Genomic DNA, 18,458 nt, shown 5'->3' on the forward strand with positions numbered 1-18,458 from the left:
AGTCCAGGTGTCCCGTATCGTGTCGTCAGCGGCTGCTTGCATAATTGCATACAAATGAAAAACGCCAGGATATGTATGTGCAAATGACACCGCCAAGTGCTGTTGCGGCCCCCGAGCAGGAAGAAGTTGCGACATGGGAAAATGTACCAGTTGTTGAAACCAAAAGACTACTCAGATGGCCAAGTCCCGCCAGAAGCGGCAGCCGGCCTTACGAGGCCTGTGGTGGGTTTGCGGGCTGCGGCCTAGGATTCCGCTGAGTGTTCTGGCCATTCTGTTGACGGTTTTGCTGGTTCTGCGGGGGTCCTCGGCGTTGTCCCTGGAACCCACCACCGCCGCCGCGTCCACCGCGGAAGCCGCCACGGGCATTGGGGTTTCCGCGCGCGGCGCCTTCCTGCTCTTGCTGCTGAATCTGGGCAGGAGCACGTGGTTGGTTGGACATGGGGCGGGGGATCGACTCGGGCGACTCATAAACGTAGAGGTTCTTCTCAATGACCTGGGGAATGGGCTGAATCTCGGTACCAAGCTCTTGTTCGATCCTATACAGGTTGAAACGGTCTTCCCAGTTGATCAGGTTAATAGCCAGACCCAGGTGTCCAAAACGACCGGAACGACCAATACGATGCAGATATGTCTCTGCGTTCTTGGGAAAGTCAAAGTTGATTACAACGTTGACTGCCTGAATATCGATACCACGGGTGAGCAAGTCGGAGCAGACAAGGTTTCGGCATACACCATTACGGAAGTCGTGGAAAACGCGGTTACGGTTGTGCTGGAGCATGCGAGCATGTGAGTAGAAACACGAGTAGCCGAGTTCGGTAATCTTCTTAGCGAGGAGCTCCACTCGGTTCGTGGAGTTACAGAAGATGATGGACTGGTTGATCTGGAGCTTGTTGAAGAGGGTGTTCAAGCAGTGGACTTTCTGCTTCTCTTCAACGAAAGCGTAGTACTGCGTAATACCGCGAAGTGTGAGTTCGTCCATCAGGTTAATCTCGTATGGGGAATTCATGTGCTTGTCCTGGTCTGTGTCAGTAGAGTAGTCATGGCTGGAGTGTCATGAAACGTACCTTGAAGCTCTTGACAACAATGGGGAACGTGGCACTGAAAAGCATGACCTGTCTGTCCTTGGGGTGGAAGCCAAGCAGCTGCTCCACAACCGGGGTGAACTCAGGGGAAAGAAGCTTGTCGGCCTCATCCATGACAAAGGTCTGGCAAGCTGAAAGGTCTGCTACGCCCTTGCCAGCCAAATCCAGAATCCTACCTGGTGTTCCAACAATGATGTGGACAGGGTCGTTTAATCGTATGATGTCGTCTTTGAGGCCCGTACCACCGGTTGAGACCATGACATTGATTCCAAGGTGTTTTCCCAGCTGCTTGCATACCTGTGAGGTTTGTAGGGCGAGTTCTCGGGTGGGTACGAGGATGAGGGCTTGTGTCTTTGGGCTCTTGGGGTTTACGCGCTCGAGGGTGGGGATGACAAAGGCGGCAGTCTTTCCGGTACCGTTCTTCGCTCGTGCAAGGATGTCTCGGCCGGTAAGTGCTACAGGGATGGTCTCTTCTTGAATGGGCGACGGCTTCTCGAAGCCAGCCTCGAAGATGCCCATCATCAGCTCGCGCTTGATAAAGAAGTCCTCGAATTCAAGTCCCTTGGTAGCAGTAACATCCTACGCGCGTGTTAGCATGTTTCCCCCCGCACTGCATGTGCAAGCACACCGTACCTCTGTTTGCGGTCGCGCATCCTTTACGGGCGCGTTCAGTCCCGCCTTCCAATTGGCCTCTCCTGACGGTGTGGCATCGCTAGACGTGTCAGCGCGTGTGCTTGTAACCTCTCACTCACTCTCGGCCGACTCACCTCAGCTGCGTTGCCGCTAGTTGGTTCGTGATTTCTGAAGTCATTGTGTATGTGTAGAGTCCACCAGAGGGTGGGGTCGCTGATCAAGACGTCAAGGTTCGCAAGTTATGAATGAAGCACGGGCTGAAGTGGGGGGGGGCTTTCAAGTGGAAGCTCGTATCGTGTATGCCGACGAGAGTGGGGGCCGGCAAGCTAGAGGAGTGATCAAGTCTCGTGACTGATAGAGCCGCGAATTCAGATGTTTGGTGGTGCGTTTGCTGCGTCGAGGAAGCCGAATGAACCTCGAGATAGATAGTCGCAGTGGTGGTGTTTCGCCTGTACGTGGTGCGAATGGCGATGTGTATGTGTAAGTGCAGGTTCGCGCGAGTAGTGCTGCGAGTAGTCGGAGGCAATGAGAGCCTTTGGAGGTTGAGCGCAAGAGCGGGCGTGCAATTTTGGGTGGGCGAGGGGTGGTTTGTGTGGTGGTGGTGTAGCTGAGCGGGCCGCTTTATGCAAGAAGGAACTTGAAGATGGGGGAGGGCAACGGTCCGTGCGTGCTTGTCATTGGGCTTTCTGACGTCGCTGCCTTGACTGTGACAAGCTTTGTGAGTAAAGTCAGTATTTCACTTGCATTTCAATTCACTCTTTACAGCTCGTCTGTCTAGGCTGCCTCATTCAGCGTCGCCTCGTGTACAACAGTAGCATTGGGACAGACTCACCGGTTTCCTGCGCAACGCCGCATCTGGATTAGACCAATATTACATTTCCTCTGGTATACTAAAACGCACGTGAGTTAGGTATCTGTGAATTTGTTCGATGAAGCATAGTCTAATATGTACAACAGAGATTACAATAGAAATCGTATCGTTTCTATAAGACTGCACTTACCTGGGAGAGCACCAACCCAAAAGATTTGGACTTTGCCATCTGGAACACTTTTCTGATCGGACTACTATACCGACACCCCCAAACACCTCATACCCCCTAAACTCCACCATGTCTTCTCTCCTCCGCCTCTCCAGCGCCCTCCGCAGTCTCCGAACCCCCACCACCAAACCCCCCACCTTCTTCTCCCCCTCCCGTCCACCCCCCTCTCTCAGCCTCCCCCGTTCCCGACACTACTCCTACCGCAACCCGACCTCCTCCCAAGTAAGCGCCAACAACAAAGTCCTCTACGGCCTCATGGGCACCAACATCGCCGTCTTCAGCTACGCCATGTACCTGCAACAGCAAGCCGCACAGGGCTTCCCGGGCCCCTGGCACCGCTTCCTCCGCACCTTCACCCTCAACTTCTCCGAATTCAAAAACGGAAATTACACCCCTGTTCTCCTGGCAAATTTCACCCACATACATGTTTGGCACCTCTTCTCCAATATGTTGAGTTTTTATTTTCTGGGACAGTTCCTGGCGTCGGCGGCTCCGCTCATTACGCCAGCGAGGTTTTTGACCATAGCGTTAGGATCGGGACTTTCGGGGAGCCTCGGGTATCTGCTCTCGCGGTATTATAAGATGAGGGATCTGAGCCCCCGCGCGCGTGATACTGTGAGGGGAATGGGGTTTTCGGGTGTCGTCATGGGGGTGAGTAGTGTGGCGGCTTGTTTGGCGCCGCATGCCAAAATGCTGGTTTATGGGATTGTGCCTGTGCCGCTTTGGGGTCTGGTGGCGGGTTACGCCGTGTATGATGGGTATTTTGTTAATAGTGCGAATACGACGATTGCGCATGGCGGGCATTTGGGGGGTTTGGCTTTTGGCCTTTTGTATTATTTTGCGAAGTTGAGGGGTGTGAGGTTTTGAAGGTAATAAAATAAAAGTATCAGCCATGTAAAATCTTCTGTATTTTTTTTCTCTTTCACACATTGCCGGTTTGAAAGGTAGCAATCGATCACACTATTGTCCAAAAACGAAGAAAAAACTGCAAACAACATAAATCTATTACCAGCCTCAAACGTGTTGTACTACACACGGCCAAATGCTAACATTTCCTCAATCCCATTTTGCATGCAATCCCCCTCAACAAAGAGAAAACCAGGGGACGCCACTTTATTAGACTACTCAGCAATACCAATCATAACCATCTCTCGAAAAAAAAACACAATATTCTATCCCCCTCAAGGTGTGACAAAGGAAAATAAAAGTGAGTGTCTGAAGTCGACAACTGTGAAAACATATTCTGGGTTTGTCGTCTTAGCAATGTGATATGGACACGTGCTGAGAGCGGTTGACCACTTACAAGAAGGCCGTTGAGAAACGCCTCAATCAGCTTTTTCGAAAGGGACTAGCCATCTCCTGCTCATCATCCATCTTGGGAGTTGGCTCGTCTTTTGCGTGGTCGTTAGGTAGAAGTGTGGGATTTGGTAGACCTTCGGGTGTCCACGATCGGTCTTGCGGACTGGCTGGAGCCATTGGGACTTCTTCTTTCTGCTCCTCTTCCTCCTCCTTCTGCATCTCTTCATCTTTCTTCTCTTCTGCCACCTTTTCGTCGGTTTCCTTCTTCTCGTCCTCCTCAACCCTCGTCTCCATTTCCACTGTCATTACTTCTTTCTCCTGCTCTTCGTTTTCTATCTTCTGCTCCTTTTCTTGCCCAACCTTCGCCTCCTCTTCGACAACGGTCTTGTTCTCCACTGGTCCCTCCTCTTTCTCTGCGATGTCCTTTTCTTCTCCATTCTCCTCCTCGGCTTTCCTTCGTTCCTCAATATTGTGTTCTTGCTCGGCCGTATTCTCAGATTGTGCCGGAGTCTCTTCTACGATAGTCCTCTCCTCCTTGTCCTCCCCTCCACCATCCGAACTATCCTGTATAATTTCCTCAGACAACGCGCTCTTGCGTGGAAGAGGTTTCTTCCGCTTTATGTTCTCTTTGTCCTCGTCAGTATCTTCACCAACAAGTTCCTCAGAACGTCCGCTCTTCCTTGGCCGACCTCGCTTCTTTGGCACCTGGCCCTTTGCCTTCAACTTCGCTGCTTTTGCTGCCTTCTTCTTCGCAGCAAGCGAATAGTCCTCGTCTTCATCCGAACCTTCTTTCTTCCAAGCGCGTCCCTTGCCCTTGAAGTGTTTCGGTTTGGTGGGTTCCGACTCGGCTTCTTCTTGTAGCAGCGCTATAGCTTCTTCGTCCAGCGAGGCTAGTAGTGCGTCGTCAACATTCCTGCTAAGCGAAGCGATGGATACTCTTCTGCTCTGAACGACAGGAGACGACATAGTCTCTTGGTCATGGACATCAACGTTACCTGGCTCCACATCCTCAAACAATTGTGAATCATGGTAGTAAGGTCTCTGTTGAGCAGGCTTGCGAGTGCGTAGGCCGCGTCGGGTTGAGCCCGGTGCGCTTGTCGAAGCAGGCGAAGCAGTAGCCGAATCTGGATCGCCATTTGATTTGGGCGTGGCGTCTGTATGAATAGAAATTCTCGGCTGGGTACCCTTGCCAAACGTGCTGGGTGTCGCTTGTAAGGAAGCATTGGCCTCACCAACGTCCTCTGTCACAATTTCCTCAGACTTTGACTTGTTAGTAACGAATCTGCAGTGCTGAAATAAAACGTACAAGTTCCTGCTTCTTCGGTGTCTTCCTGGTGCTGAGCTTGAGAATATGGCTCTTCTTAGGCGGATTTGCAACAGGTGCTGTGACTGGAGATTTCGGAGCTGTAAACTAATTAACCATTTTTCCAGAGCATGAGAATCAAGATAAACGGAATTTGAAAGTCCGCAGCCATAGAGAAACGATGGTTGAGGGTCCGAGGTGAATAGGCGGCAGCGCATTACAATGTGGGGTACGAAGTTTCACACATGGTTTTGTGCAACACATACCAGAACGGACAGGCAACGGAGACGCGATCGTGGACTTGGTAACCTCATCGATTGTGATGTCCATAGGATCGTCGAGCTCATCCTCAGGCGAGATGGTTTCTTCCGACTGCACGCGCGTTAGTGAGTGAAAGTAAGGATCACATTCACACTCACAATAGGCTTCTTCCTCGCCTTACGAGTAGAAGTCTTGCGTTTGCCATTCATGGTAATGGTAATGGTAGGAGCCGCGGGTGTTGCAGTCTCAGCTCCCAGTGTTGAGGTTTCAGGGTCTTTAGCAGCGTCATCACTATCACTCGCTGATGCGATAATCTCCTCCGACTGACAAAATTAGCAATTTTTAGCATTGTGCGTGGATAATACGTACAAGTGGCTTCTTTCGCGCCTTTCGCTTCTTCTTGGCGGAGGGACTTGAGTCTTCAAGATTGCCGACCTTGGACGGCGTTGCGGTTCCAGCCGAACGCGGTTGTCCATTGCCATTCATGGCTGCTGATTTCCTAGGACGGCCAACCTGACCACGTGGTTTGGTGGGTTGAGGTTTAGCTTTGACTGGCTGACCATTTTCGTCCTGGTGTTGTTAGCAAACATCAAAAAATGGACTCGATGATGAAATTTGACGCACACTCGAATCCGACTCTTCAAAAATGCGCAAAGTCGTATAGTACAGCGAGAGTCCGCTGGCATGTTGATTCGACTGCCTCCAGTCATCGTAGGGAAGGCGAGTGTCGGGATTTGCTTCTTTCCAGGCCTCGTACTCCTCAAAGCCATGCTTGTCCATCCACGATGAGGACTGGGCATCGCGAGACTTACGAGTACCCTTCTTGCCAGAAGCTAAATGACCGTTGGGCGCCATGATGATGTGGAGAAAAAAGTCGGAGAGATAGTAGAGGTTGGGCGACAAATAGAAAACTGCAAGGACAGACTAAGGAAAGTGGGTGTGAATGAGCGGCGCTGAGCAAAAAATGCGCAGTAAGAAATCCGGGCGACTGAAAGTATGAAATGAGCGCGCGCGGGTTTGCGCGCGCAATTGATGAATGTGGAGTGGAAAGTCGGTGTCGTGAAGAAAGAAAGTCCAGGTCCCAAGTCCCATCCGAGATGATCCACGCCTCGTGGCACGTTAGCTCAAAACCAACAACTTGTCGCCGAGGGGGCGCGAGAAAACAAGCAGCAGAACTTAGCTGCTCAGAAGAAAAGCAAATGACGTCAATGGAAATTTAGGTTGAGCTGATTCGCAGCAGGCATGACGAGCTGGACGAGGGAGTGGAATTGTAACGGAGAGAAGGGTCCGCGTACAAGGGAAAAGGCAATGCGCTAATAACAACCTCCAATTTCAGCTCGGCCACCTATCGAATCGAGGCATATCATCGCCTCCGGATCCACTCCTTGTGGTGAGACACTGCAAACGCCAGGCACCCTGTTTGTATCTATCGATAATGTGGCTTTTTGGGACTAACCCCTAAAGTCACATTTCAGCTGCATCATGGTAAGGATAATTCTGACTTGTTGATAAGGAAGCATGCATCCTCCTCCGTATCCTAGAATTGCATCTTACAACATCTCGCGTGTTTTCTACCTGCTATCTCACATGTATAAAATCCCAACTTTTTTTTTCTTCCAATTCGTGGTGATTGTTGTGTTCACGACAACTATCATTCTTTGGTGTTGCTTTCGCACAAATATTGCACTTCATTTACATGCTACTCAAACTCTATTAGATTGATTCAGCTACGGCAACGCGCAGCTGAATGTAATTGGACTTGGTATTAGAATTTTCATGATTTCTTGCTTGTCAGCTCTCCATGATACTCTGCTGTCTTGGTTTGTTCTCTTTGGCCCAGCAGGCATCCTAGCAGCTCTGCAAGTCGCCACTTCTCCTAATATTGCCTTGGCCGCTGAGGTGATCGACAGATGATACACGTGAACACTGAACAAACGCACAAGGGTACAGTCCACGTAAACACCACTCAACTTCCAACATATCCGTAGATCGTCAGCACCTAAACATCGAACCCTACAAACACACACGTAAGTACAGTCACCCCGCATGCCCGAAGTCTCCGCATCCATGGCTAGACAGGCCTTGAAATGACACATATAAAGAAGGTCACTCATCACAGCATTCACTCTCAAGGACCTGAAAGATATGTTCAATCCAATGTTCTCATAACGCACCCCGACGTAATCAAAGATAACCTATACGTGAAAACCAACCAAACACACTCACAAAAAAGGGGGGCACCACAGCGCGAAATGCAAACATGGGTATACAGGGTCCACAAAGTCTCCCCAAAGTTTCTCTCTCTCCCTCTCAGTCTAGTAAGACAAAAAAAGCGCTCAGCTGGACCAGCAACAAAGCCAGATCCCTCGTCAGCTTTGCGAAAATATGGAAGTAAAAAAAAAGAGACACAGACACACGGACAGGGGAAAGCAGAAAAAACGCCCAGAATAGGATGATGGTACCGCGAGATTGAAAAAGAAGAAGAACAATGACATAAACCCGTAATGAGTCCCCAAATTTCGTCGTCATCGGAAGGAAGCAGCAAGAACAAGAAACTTTCTCGGTTGATTAAAGTAAAATGATTGCGAAAGAAAACGCATGAACTCTTTGTCCCTCAGAGTCATCGCAGCATTTTTAGAAAGAAAAATACCATGTGAGAGAGACTTGGCCAGATGAGACTGGGATTTCTTATCGAACCGACGAAGTTTGCTAGAGACTGATTGCTCCTAGAATGACTCCGGTGGACTCGGCATCCCGTGTGCGCTGCCATCTTCCTTTTCCGGCTCTTGCAGATTGTGGTTGTCTCTCTGCACTGGTTCAAGTTTTAGTTTACCAATAGGCTTCCCAATGCCTTTCATGTAACCACTCTGGTCATTACCATTCTCATCCTTTTCTTCATCGAGCTTGCGCTTCTTACGCGCCATCTGCTGCTGCTCTCTAAGCGGACGCTTGCGAGGACTCGAAATCTTGCCAGTAGGTGGCAAACGAGGCTTGGGAAAGCGTTGCTTGGGCGGAAGATCATCATCTTCAACAAGCGGCTGGCTGTTGTTGTCGTGAAGCTTGCTGTATAGCCAGCTCTGGAGAAGGCCGATCTGGTGCTCCGCTGTCTGAAGGGTAATGGGTTCGAATTTGGGTGGCTCAGGCATGATAACACCAGTGGTGGCAACGTTGCTGTTATGGTTAGCAGAATCATAACACAAATACACTGTGGTACATACCTGTTGTCTTGTCTAGCGTAGGCATTGTGTACCCTGTTCTGGAGCAGGTGCAATGGTACACTGGCAGTGAGTCCAAATTCGACATCGAGGCCGAGTTCCTTGAATCCAAAGAAGTCCTCGCCAATGTCTTCGGCAAAGTCACCTCCCACAAACTGTTCACTGCCATCATTGAAAGCACCAGCACCGTCAGCGCCAGCATTTTCGATTGCTGGTCGCAAAAGCTCGGCATAGTATGACCGCATTCTGTCGTGCATGCCGGCCAGCTTCGTTCCAAGTCTTTCGACATCGTCCTTGACGTAAGCCTCCAAAGACTCCAGGTCGACACCGTTGGCATGCAAAGAATGGAGTACTGCTTCTTCTTGTGTAAAGCGCGGAGTCCAGTTGGTAGTCTGGCCGTTTGGAAGAGTGATTGGAACATCAGACTTCATCTTTGGTGTTTCACGGTAGACCCCAAGACCGGCAACAACATTGTGGAAAAACTTTGCCGCAATGTCCGTTACTGCATCTAGAGCCGAGGGCTGGAACTCTTCGAAACCAGCATGATAAAAGATCTTGCCGACACTTCGTTGAAGAGCAGCGCGACAGATATAAGGAGCCATGATCGGACCATCTTCTGAGGTAACCATTGGCTCGATGTCTGCTTCCATGAATGGTTGCGGCTCATATCTTTGAAATTGGTTCTGATACAGCTATGGACAGTCAGCGATCAACATCCTCTTATTCATTGACGGAAATCTTACCTGTGATTGAAGTTGCATTTGTTTGACAATGCCAATCTTTGCACAAATCTTCCTTGTCTCTTGCAGTGTATGATTGTTACTGTCAAATTTGTGCACAAGTGCACTGTCTGGTGAGACGAATTGTCCTTTTGGGAAGACGCGCATGTACTCTTCGACTTGCGGAATCACTTGACCCTCGGCGTCTTCAACCCACTGTAAACGCTCGGAAAGGTCAGGCATAGCGCATACGGGGTCGTAATAGTCTGGGATCTGACGCTCTTCTTCACCCTCAATGCCTTCGGCGAGTGACTCTCCAGCAATTGTCTGAACGCCATCTTTGCCGTCAAGTGCGGTGGCTGCTCCGTTTGCAGACTCCTCTTCGATGGCTTGCTTTTTGTGCCGTAACCATCTCCGCATACCGGCTTTTGTGCGTAGGATAGCTGGCTCATCGGGCTGGAGGTGGTCCTCGCGGAAGAGTCGATGTCGTTCTGATGCTATGATGGCTCGGTCTTTCTTCGTTACTTGTTTCCATGTTTTGTACTCCAAGTCATCCAAGTCGGCATCCTCGTCCAGAGCATCACTGACTGAGACACCAGTGCCATCAGCCTCCGAGATGTCTGCTTGACTGCCATTGATGCCATTTTTTGAGATACTGTTTGGCCCCAATGGGGTTGCTGAGCCGGGTGGGGGTGTTGAGAAACCATTCACGCTGCCTTCCATTTCCGAGTCTGCCCGTAAGAACTCATTCTTCAGGTTAGAGACTGCGTTATTGAAGGATGGAACTGCTGGTTTTGTTTCGGGTCCTGGTGTGTCCTCCAGGCCTGCTGGATGGGCTTTCCTTGTTGTGCTTGAGCCTTTACCTCCTTTACTTGGGGCTTTTCTGCCCCGCGAAGCCATAATAGGCTCTTCGTCTTCACTGTCATCTGCGCCATCTGCATCAGCGTCGCCATTGCGCATTCTCCTCTCTTCCGCCTCGACCTCTGCACGATCGCGGACGGTGATGTCTGGAATAAGTGGCACGAGCTTCTCAGTCTCTTTCTTCATGTGTAGAGCCTTCTTGCGCAGAAAATGGCTTGGGTCAGCATTGTACTTTAGGCAATTTGACCAGATGAGCATGAGATCATCAACAAATTCCTTCTTGGACTTGTATTGCAGTTGTTTGAGCTTTTTCATCATGGTGCCGATATCCATCGGATGTTTGATGACGTTGTAGTAGTCGGGGGCTTCCCGCTTGTTGACACGCTGGAGGAACGGGTGGGCATGCTCATTGGCTTTGAGCTCCATGAGAACCTTCTCTGTGCTCTCGTATAGCTCCTCCTGGCCAACACGGTCCTCGTTGGCCCATTTGCTCCTATTCTTACGGACTTCGCTGATGAGACTGCGCAGCTGCGCGTCCGTCGCATGGACGCGGTCTCTTTGGGCATCAATACGCGAGATGAGGTGCTTGAGGGTCAGGCTGGACGCGCCAAGGTTGGTGGTGCTCAAGGTCCCCTGTTGGGGGGCAGCAGCGGCAGCAGCAGCTGGGGCATTAGCAGACGCGCCAGAAGTCTCTGCTTCTACCTGTCGGTCGAGTTCGTCAAGCTTTTGTTGCTCCAGCATCGCGTCCCTGTCGCTCTCGAGGGTGTAGAAAAGGGTGTGGAAGCTGCGCTTGGCGGCATCCTCGGCGGCCTTCTTGTCTTGTTGTAGTTTCTTTCGCACATCGTCTGATGACTTTGTATGGTCTGAAGAGGGTGTGCCTGTCCGGTCGTGGCCGGATTTGTTCGATGTGGATGGGACGCGGAGGAGGCTTGGCGTGCTGGGAGTGGTGGCAGCAGCAGCAGCAGCAGCGGCACCATTGGTCGCGCTTTTGGATTGCAGCGGTGAGGTCTGACTATCGTCTTCGTCATCCTCATCGTCGTCGTCGCCGTAGTCGTCTTCGTCAATTGCGCGGGTTGGCTTTCTGGGTGTGATAGCCGGTCGCGCGTCATGCGCCGCCGGGACATCATCGGATGACGGCCCCGGCGCATTATCTAGAGCATCAACAGCATCGCCCTCGAATGTTCCTCCGAGTACTGCTGCCAGACGCGCTTCGGTGCGCCGATAGTGGTCTCGCCAGCGCGTGGCTCGGGGGTCCTCCTCAGTCGTGATGTCTCCCCCGTCCCCTAGGTGGTTCGCGTTGGAGGCGTTTGACATGGCCTCATCGTTCAGCGGCGCATTGGGGGTTCGCAAGTGGGTCGCGTTGGGAGGCTGATGCGGGAAGCGGGCATGGCTTGGGCGGTCTCGCGAGGATGGCGGACATGATGATGATGATGCAGCGAGGGACATAGTCGTCGTCGTCGGTTGTGGGGGGGTCTTGGCAGTTCGCGGCCTCACGGGGATGGCCCGCCTTCAGGGCGACGTCCAACCTGGTGCAGGTGTCGCGACGCGATAAAATCAAGCATGGAAGGAAGGTCTACGTCGAGCGAGTGGATTTCTGATGGTTGCGAGATGAAAGACGTGGTGTGGGCGCGCCTATTGATGGCCGAAGATGCGGCTCGTGAGTTTGGCGTCGTTGTCTTAAGCAGGTGGTCCAACTGTCCAGTCTGGCTAGGTAGGCACGCCTTAGCTCCGTTAGCGATGCTCCCGCCGCGAGCCCCATGCTTCACCCACGCCCCAATATCAAACGGCCTCTGCCACCACACTTCCCCCACAACCACAGTTGCGGGCGCGCAAATGCTTTTGAGGACACATGCAAAGCCTTTGCTGGGCTGCTGCGTATTTTAATGCAATCGCCAAAAAGCGATTGAGCGTGCTGGCCGGCACTAGCATTCAGGGCGCAACCATGGTAACTCTGTGTCTGCTACGTCCAATGCCTCGTATTTCTACCAAAAGCCAGGCATGCAACTGCTGGCCATGCCATACGCCATGCCCAAAGGACTGTTCAAGTGGCTGTGCGGACGAAGGTGTGGTAATTCGAACACATTGGGGCCCTGTGGAGCGCCGCCTTGTCATACGTACATAGCAGCGCCCCTGCAACTGCAGGACTACTTGAGGCCATTCAGCTAGGTCCATGCATGTATCCTCGAATTGAGACGAGCCCAGCACAGAGTACCCCAGGTTTGCTGATTTTCACAGGTTCCACACGTGATCGACAGTAACGTTGCCGGACCGGGCCTAGCCCATCCGGCCACGGCCAGGTTCGCCAGATGCCAGCTTGTGACATGAACGTTGCAGTTCCACGCTGCGCCCGAGTCTGACAGTTGTTTTCCCGTACCGTGAGCATGAAGTCACCCGTCCGGACCTCCTAGCCCACTTCACCTGCCCATAATGCGCATACGGAAACCCTTTGCTGGTACGTAGCTTCGGACGCCGCAGAGCCAGCGAGCTTTGAACACCTTTCCGACCACAGCGCACATGCGTGAGCAGGAGATGGCCATGTCCTGACCGTCCCACTGTCCATGCTGTTCGCTTGGATTTCCTCTCTCGACAGTTGCATAGGGCCATGCTAACATCCCTCAAGGCGCCTTTATTGGCCTCATCTTTATCAGCGCAGCCGCGGGCTTTTCCCCACCAGACTACAAAATCCCTACGTACAAGCAGTCGGATAAAGCGCTCCACTTCACAGCCTTCTTCTTGCTCACCCTCTGCTTCTACTGGATTCTCGAGACAAACAGGAGAAAGGTGGTGCAGCTAACCTTTACCGTCTGTACGCTCGGTCTGGGATTTGCCAGTGAGGTCATCCAGGGATTGTTGCCTGTAAGTTTACCCTGGACTCATACAAGGCCGCCGGAGCTGCCGAGAGCAGCGGTGCGCATATAGACACTACAGGACGATTCCAAGCGGGAAAGATGACGAGCAAAGCTAACTCGCGGTCCAGATACATCGCGACTTCGACTACTATGACATCGTAGCCAATGTCCTCGGCTCTCTCCTCGCGCTAGGCCTTTGCAATTGGTATCATAAGCGCATGCTCGAGCGCAAACGAGCTGCACGCGGATACACTGCTGTTGCTGGAGACGAAGAGAGAGACATTGAGTTGGGAGAGAATGTCGAAGGACAGGAGTCAGGCGTTGTCAGACCCACGGTAGAGGAAGAACTCGATCGATGGGATGAAAATGCTGAAGATTGGGAGACGACGGAGCCTGAAGCCACCAACGGGAGGAAGAGTCTCGATGACGACGGAAAGAAACGGAGTGACTGAGGCCAAAACTGATATGATACATGTGGATCTCACCATCGCTGGTGGGGTGGAAGGAAACATGCTCTTGTTATTGCAGCAATTGATATTCCTCGTGTACGCCACGTATGTTGCAAATGCTTGACGTCACCTTGTTTCGCGCAATCCACCAGGCAAATATCTCTCTCTAAAACCACCATAGCCTCGGAGCCCGGATAAAAAAGACCTGCTGCCAGGTGTCGTATCCACCCCTGCCGAGCGAACACATGTACATCACCAGAGCGAATGAGAAGATGGTGCAAGTCGACTTGGATATTCGTTTACAAGTTCATAGCTAGCTCTCGGTGCTCAAGCAGGCAATTCCGAGCGAGCCTCAACCATGATTCGTCATTTGGCCTGCCCTATCTTCCGTGGATTCATGCATTTTCCAGTATGACACTCCGAAAGAACCATAAGACCCACACCAAGCGCCGTGATCAATTCCTTTCCATACCCGCGCCCCGCTTAAGCAGTGGTAGTCTTAGCAGCAGCCTGGTTGGGGTTGATCTTCTTTCCATCCTTGTTGTACCTAACACGTGGGGGAGGAGCACGGTTGCGGCGTCCTTCGCGCGAGCGGACACTGGGCATGTTAGAACACGGGCGCATCAATTCCTCGTGGAGGCGTCACGTACCGGACAATCTTGCCGTGGATAGCGCATGAGACGCAGTACTGGAGCTTCAGGTACATCTTGGGGACAGTGTACTCGGGGAAGACGGAGGCATCGGAGATATCACCTAGTTTTGTCAGTCTTGAATATCCAAATTTCGCTCGCCACCTCGCTGTCTATGGCCGTTTGCTGCGGTGCGAGGGTCGTTTGGGAGACGTACGGATGGCGGCGGACTCAACCATGTTGCGGATGGTGAATCTCTTGATCGCCTTGTCCTTGGGAGTGCATCGCGAGCAGTTGGAGCAACGGATGGGCTTGACGTGGCCGCGACCCTTCTTGTTACGGCCGTTGGACGCTCGCTTCTTGACCATGTTGGGCTGATTCTGTCGAACGATGTAAGCGGATGTCTAGGTGAGCGAGGCACGGAGTGCGTACTGAAGATGTGGAATCTAAAAGTCAGCAGTGGGGTGTTGTCGTGAGAGTCGTTCCTGACGTCGGATTCGTGAAGTCGGGATGCACGAGTGTCGAAATTCGCTTAGAGAGGTGCGGATCTAATCTTATCACTTGGCACTGATGGTGCTAACCGCATGGGGCTGCACTGCCTCCCCTCGAATGTGAACTGAGGACCGCCGAATCACTTTGGAGCGTGGACGAAATGCTGTGCATAATTCTGCAGATGCATGCTGTCATTCGATGGTAGCCCCTATTTTTTCCGTCTGAGCGTCGTAAAGTCGGAGCTTACTATCGCTGACATGTGATTGTAAGTTTCCTTTATGATGTCCCATGTATATGTTTAACGCACGACAACTACATTTCTTGAACAAGACTGTACATGATTGTCACTAAGGTGAAAGAGCGGATGTCTTGGGCTCATGACTGTTCCGTATAAGAACACTTGACGGGTCAAATCGGGAAAGAGAAGACTGGATATATTCCGATATGCAATCGAAAAGATAAAAGCGTTGTGGTCTCACGGAGGCAGGCTTGCAGATATGAGTCAATGCGTGAATTTTCCATGTGTAAAGGGGTGCATCTGCTTCTGTCTGTTGCGACCACAGCCTCACGAGAAGCCCGATCAGGAAACCAGAACACATGACTTGAAAGAGATTGGAGATGCGATCTTGCTTGTATGGCGGCGATTCCTGTTGCTGCACGAGACGTGGACACGTCAGGTGCCGCGGAAACTGGGAATGTGGTGAGTGGCGGTCTGGGCAAGGCGCTTGATCCCTATGTAGGGATTGTTTTCGTCTAGCAGCTATACCCTGGCAACCACATCGACCTCCGTATAGGCCGCTGGAATCCTTCTTACTGGCCCCTCCTCCGCCAACCAGGCAGAACCAGCTTTGCAGTAACAACGCACACGACGTCGCCATGTCGCATACTGGTGCCATGCGGGGGACGCCCAAAAACTCGAACCGTAACCAGCCACAGCATCTCGGCCACAGCCCTTCTGCCATCCCGCGCCCCTCTGGTTTGGAGAACCATTCGCATGTCACCCAGAGCGATGCGGGCGGCTCTTCGCTCAGCGCCAGCCGGGCCAAAATGTCCAAGAGGGACGACGTGAGTGGCCCTGCTGCATGTGTGCGACTGCATACTGATTTCGCGACAGGCCATTCGGCGAAAGATTGAGACGGACCTCAATAAGAAGAAGAATATTAGCGGACGAGTTCGGCCCTCCAAGAAAGCCCCGCCCGGCACCGTCCTCGCCCTGAAGCCATCCCCAGCACTTCAAATAAAGCCATCGACTACGGTCGCTGAGGCGGCACAGTTGATGGCGGCCAAGCGGGAGGACTGCGTTTTGGTAACAGATGATGATGACCGTATTGCGGGTATCTTCACAGCCAAGGATCTTGCTTTCCGTGTGGTCGGCAACGGCATCAAGGCTCGCGACGTCACCATTGAGGAGATTATGACCAAGAACCCCCTTTGCGCAAAGACTGATACAAGTGCGACGGATGCGCTGGATCTCATGGTCAGGAAGGGCTTCCGCCACCTTCCCGTCATGGATGAGAACCATGACATTTCAGGTATTCTGGACATCACAAAGTGCTTTTACGATGCCATGGAGAAATTGGAGCGAGCGTATGCCTCCTCTCGCAAATTGTATGATGCTCTTGAAGGTGTGCAGGCAGAGATGGGCTCGAGCCAGCCGCAGCAGATTATTCAGTATGTCGAGGCAATTCGCCAGAAGATGTCCGGCCCTACTCTAGAATCTGTCTTGACGGGTCTCCCTCCCACAACTGTATCTGTACGCACTTCGGTCAAGGAGGCGGCGGCACTCATGAAGGAGAACCATACAACTGCTGTTCTTGTGCAGGACAATGGCTCCATCACTGGTATCTTCACTAGCAAGGACGTGGTCCTCCGTGTTATTGCCGCGGGGCTTGACCCGATGACTTGCAGTGTTGTGCGAGTAATGACTCCGCACCCCGACTTTGCGCCAGTGGACATGAGCATTCAATCTGCTCTGCGCAAGATGCATGGTACGCAGATTACAGGGAACCCTTGTCTAATGCATGCACTAACAGCATACAGATGGACACTACCTCAATTTGCCAGTTATGAGCGATGCTGGTGAAATCGTCGGCATGGTGGACGTTCTCAAGCTGACTTATGCTACGCTTGATCAGGTATGTCGGAGTCTTGGGTGAAGATGTTCGCAACACTAACTAGGCAAAGATCAACAACATCAGCACCACGGATAGTGAGGGCCCTGCATGGAACAAGTTCTGGCTCTCTCTTGACAATGAGACTGAGTCGGTCATGTCTGGCGAAGGAAGCCGGCATCCTGACCACCGCTCGTACATCTCGCACCACGACCGTCCAGGTCTTATGGATCGCGGCGACAGTGTGATGCCAAATGAGTCTGCGTCTCATAACGGAGACGACTCACCGCCCCCGTCTGCCGTCGCTAGCAACCACCCTGTTCACATGGAAGACATGCCATTCCCGTTCAAGTTCAAGGCTCCAAGTGGGCGTGTCCACCGCCTACAGGTAGTCATTTCTTCTGGTCTCGAGGAACTCATCAACAGCGTGGCCAACAAGCTGGGTAGTGAGGTTGAAAGCCTAGGAGGTGCGCCGAGCTTTGAGGGCGGCAGGCTCTCCAGGGAAGGCTTTGCTCTAAGCTACCTTGACAATGAAGGCGATACTATTTCCATCACGACCAACGACGACCTTGTAGAGGCCGTCAGCCTGTCACGCATGGCGCACCGCGAAAAGGTCGACCTCTTCGTCCACCACCCTGACAAGCCACCCATGTCTGCCGAGGTCAACCCTCAACCAGGGCTGTCCAAGCCCGTCACGCCACCCGAGTCTACGCTTCGTGAGCGCAAGCAGTTCTTTGACGACGACGCGGACGAGAAGCCTAGATCGAGGGGCCGGCACCAGTCGATCCCACTGTCGCAGCAGCCCGAGATTATTGCTGGTGTCCCGAACGATCTTTTGCTACCTGGTGCCATTGGTGTGCTAGCCGTCGTTATTGTTGGTGTGTTTGTGCTTGGCCGTGCTTCCAGCCGGTAAAGACATGGATGGTGAAGCGTGTGTAGCAGTAGTGGAGAGATTGAAGCGTCAGCGAGAGTGTATTATTTCCTTTGTCAGAGTTTGATATCCCATAGATCCCTGGGTAATTGATAGCAATGTGGGTAGCCGAATTTATATACATGGCCTACCCAAGCATGCAGCCACAAACATACGCCAGGCACAGCCGCATATGTATGTGCATATACGTGGCGAGCGTGGGTGAAGAGAAGCCGGTGTTGAGACAGCCCCGGTCAGCGCTGCCAGCCAATGACGAGGCGGGGCAGGCAAGCCTTCTACGAGCATCCTTGCCCGTGGTTGGACAACATTTTTTGGACAAGGGCGCGGGCTTGCACGCAGCCCCGCCAAAACATTGCTGTGAAATTTCCACGGCAACCCTGAAGCTACGGCACACACACTCACACTCACACTCACTTTCACAGACCCCCAAGCTGTGTTGCCTCTTTACCTGCCCGCAACACTACACTTGGGCGCTTTGCATCTATCCACAGCAGTAGAGGCGCGACGGTAACCACGTCACGCGCGCTCCGCAACCACTCACCGGCCAACCCACCACCGCTCCATTCTTGGTAGGCCCTTGCTTG

General features: G+C 52.3%; 8 protein-coding genes across 8 annotated transcripts; 4 read left to right on the forward strand and 4 right to left on the reverse strand.

The window, feature by feature from the left end:
• Positions 1-208: 208 nt before the first annotated feature.
• On the reverse strand, positions 209-1,893 carry COCVIDRAFT_41369 (hypothetical protein; the record flags this gene model as incomplete). Its single annotated transcript, XM_014697006.1, has 4 exons — positions 209-1,015; positions 1,065-1,661; positions 1,716-1,794; positions 1,850-1,893. The coding sequence occupies 4 exons, from the start codon at positions 1,891-1,893 to the stop codon at positions 209-211; spliced, it is 1,527 nt and encodes a 508-aa protein (XP_014552492.1).
• A 931-nt stretch (positions 1,894-2,824) lies between these two features.
• COCVIDRAFT_41370 (hypothetical protein) lies at positions 2,825-3,622 on the forward strand (the record flags this gene model as incomplete). The annotated part of the gene is made up of 1 exon (XM_014697007.1): positions 2,825-3,622. One exon carries the CDS (start codon positions 2,825-2,827, stop codon positions 3,620-3,622), a length of 798 nt encoding a protein of 265 aa, XP_014552493.1.
• Positions 3,623-4,084: 462 nt separating this feature from the next.
• Positions 4,085-6,473, reverse strand: COCVIDRAFT_19465 (hypothetical protein; the record flags this gene model as incomplete). Its single annotated transcript, XM_014696979.1, has 6 exons — positions 4,085-5,314; positions 5,361-5,458; positions 5,624-5,729; positions 5,777-5,941; positions 5,988-6,188; positions 6,243-6,473. 6 exons carry the CDS (start codon positions 6,471-6,473, stop codon positions 4,085-4,087), a joined length of 2,031 nt encoding a protein of 676 aa, XP_014552465.1.
• A 663-nt stretch (positions 6,474-7,136) lies between these two features.
• COCVIDRAFT_110228 (hypothetical protein) lies at positions 7,137-7,340 on the forward strand (the record flags this gene model as incomplete). The annotated part of the gene is made up of 1 exon (XM_014697008.1): positions 7,137-7,340. One exon carries the CDS (start codon positions 7,137-7,139, stop codon positions 7,338-7,340), a length of 204 nt encoding a protein of 67 aa, XP_014552494.1.
• Positions 7,341-8,344: 1,004 nt separating this feature from the next.
• COCVIDRAFT_19466 (hypothetical protein) lies at positions 8,345-11,859 on the reverse strand (the record flags this gene model as incomplete). Its single annotated transcript, XM_014696980.1, has 3 exons — positions 8,345-8,789; positions 8,837-9,525; positions 9,577-11,859. 3 exons carry the CDS (start codon positions 11,857-11,859, stop codon positions 8,345-8,347), a joined length of 3,417 nt encoding a protein of 1,138 aa, XP_014552466.1.
• A 981-nt stretch (positions 11,860-12,840) lies between these two features.
• On the forward strand, positions 12,841-13,714 carry COCVIDRAFT_41373 (hypothetical protein; the record flags this gene model as incomplete). Its single annotated transcript, XM_014697009.1, has 3 exons — positions 12,841-12,865; positions 13,034-13,269; positions 13,391-13,714. The coding sequence occupies 3 exons, from the start codon at positions 12,841-12,843 to the stop codon at positions 13,712-13,714; spliced, it is 585 nt and encodes a 194-aa protein (XP_014552495.1).
• A 480-nt stretch (positions 13,715-14,194) lies between these two features.
• Positions 14,195-14,708, reverse strand: COCVIDRAFT_110188 (hypothetical protein; the record flags this gene model as incomplete). Its single annotated transcript, XM_014697010.1, has 3 exons — positions 14,195-14,309; positions 14,362-14,464; positions 14,558-14,708. The coding sequence occupies 3 exons, from the start codon at positions 14,706-14,708 to the stop codon at positions 14,195-14,197; spliced, it is 369 nt and encodes a 122-aa protein (XP_014552496.1).
• A 1,000-nt stretch (positions 14,709-15,708) lies between these two features.
• Positions 15,709-17,856, forward strand: COCVIDRAFT_110181 (hypothetical protein; the record flags this gene model as incomplete). The annotated part of the gene is made up of 4 exons (XM_014697011.1): positions 15,709-15,897; positions 15,947-16,820; positions 16,873-16,967; positions 17,017-17,856. 4 exons carry the CDS (start codon positions 15,709-15,711, stop codon positions 17,854-17,856), a joined length of 1,998 nt encoding a protein of 665 aa, XP_014552497.1.
• Between the last annotated feature and the right edge of the window lie 602 nt (positions 17,857-18,458).

This window comes from Bipolaris victoriae, assembly GCF_000527765.1.
Source record: "Bipolaris victoriae FI3 unplaced genomic scaffold scaffold_108, whole genome shotgun sequence".
Classification (NCBI taxonomy): Eukaryota; Fungi; Ascomycota; class Dothideomycetes; order Pleosporales; family Pleosporaceae; genus Bipolaris; species Bipolaris victoriae.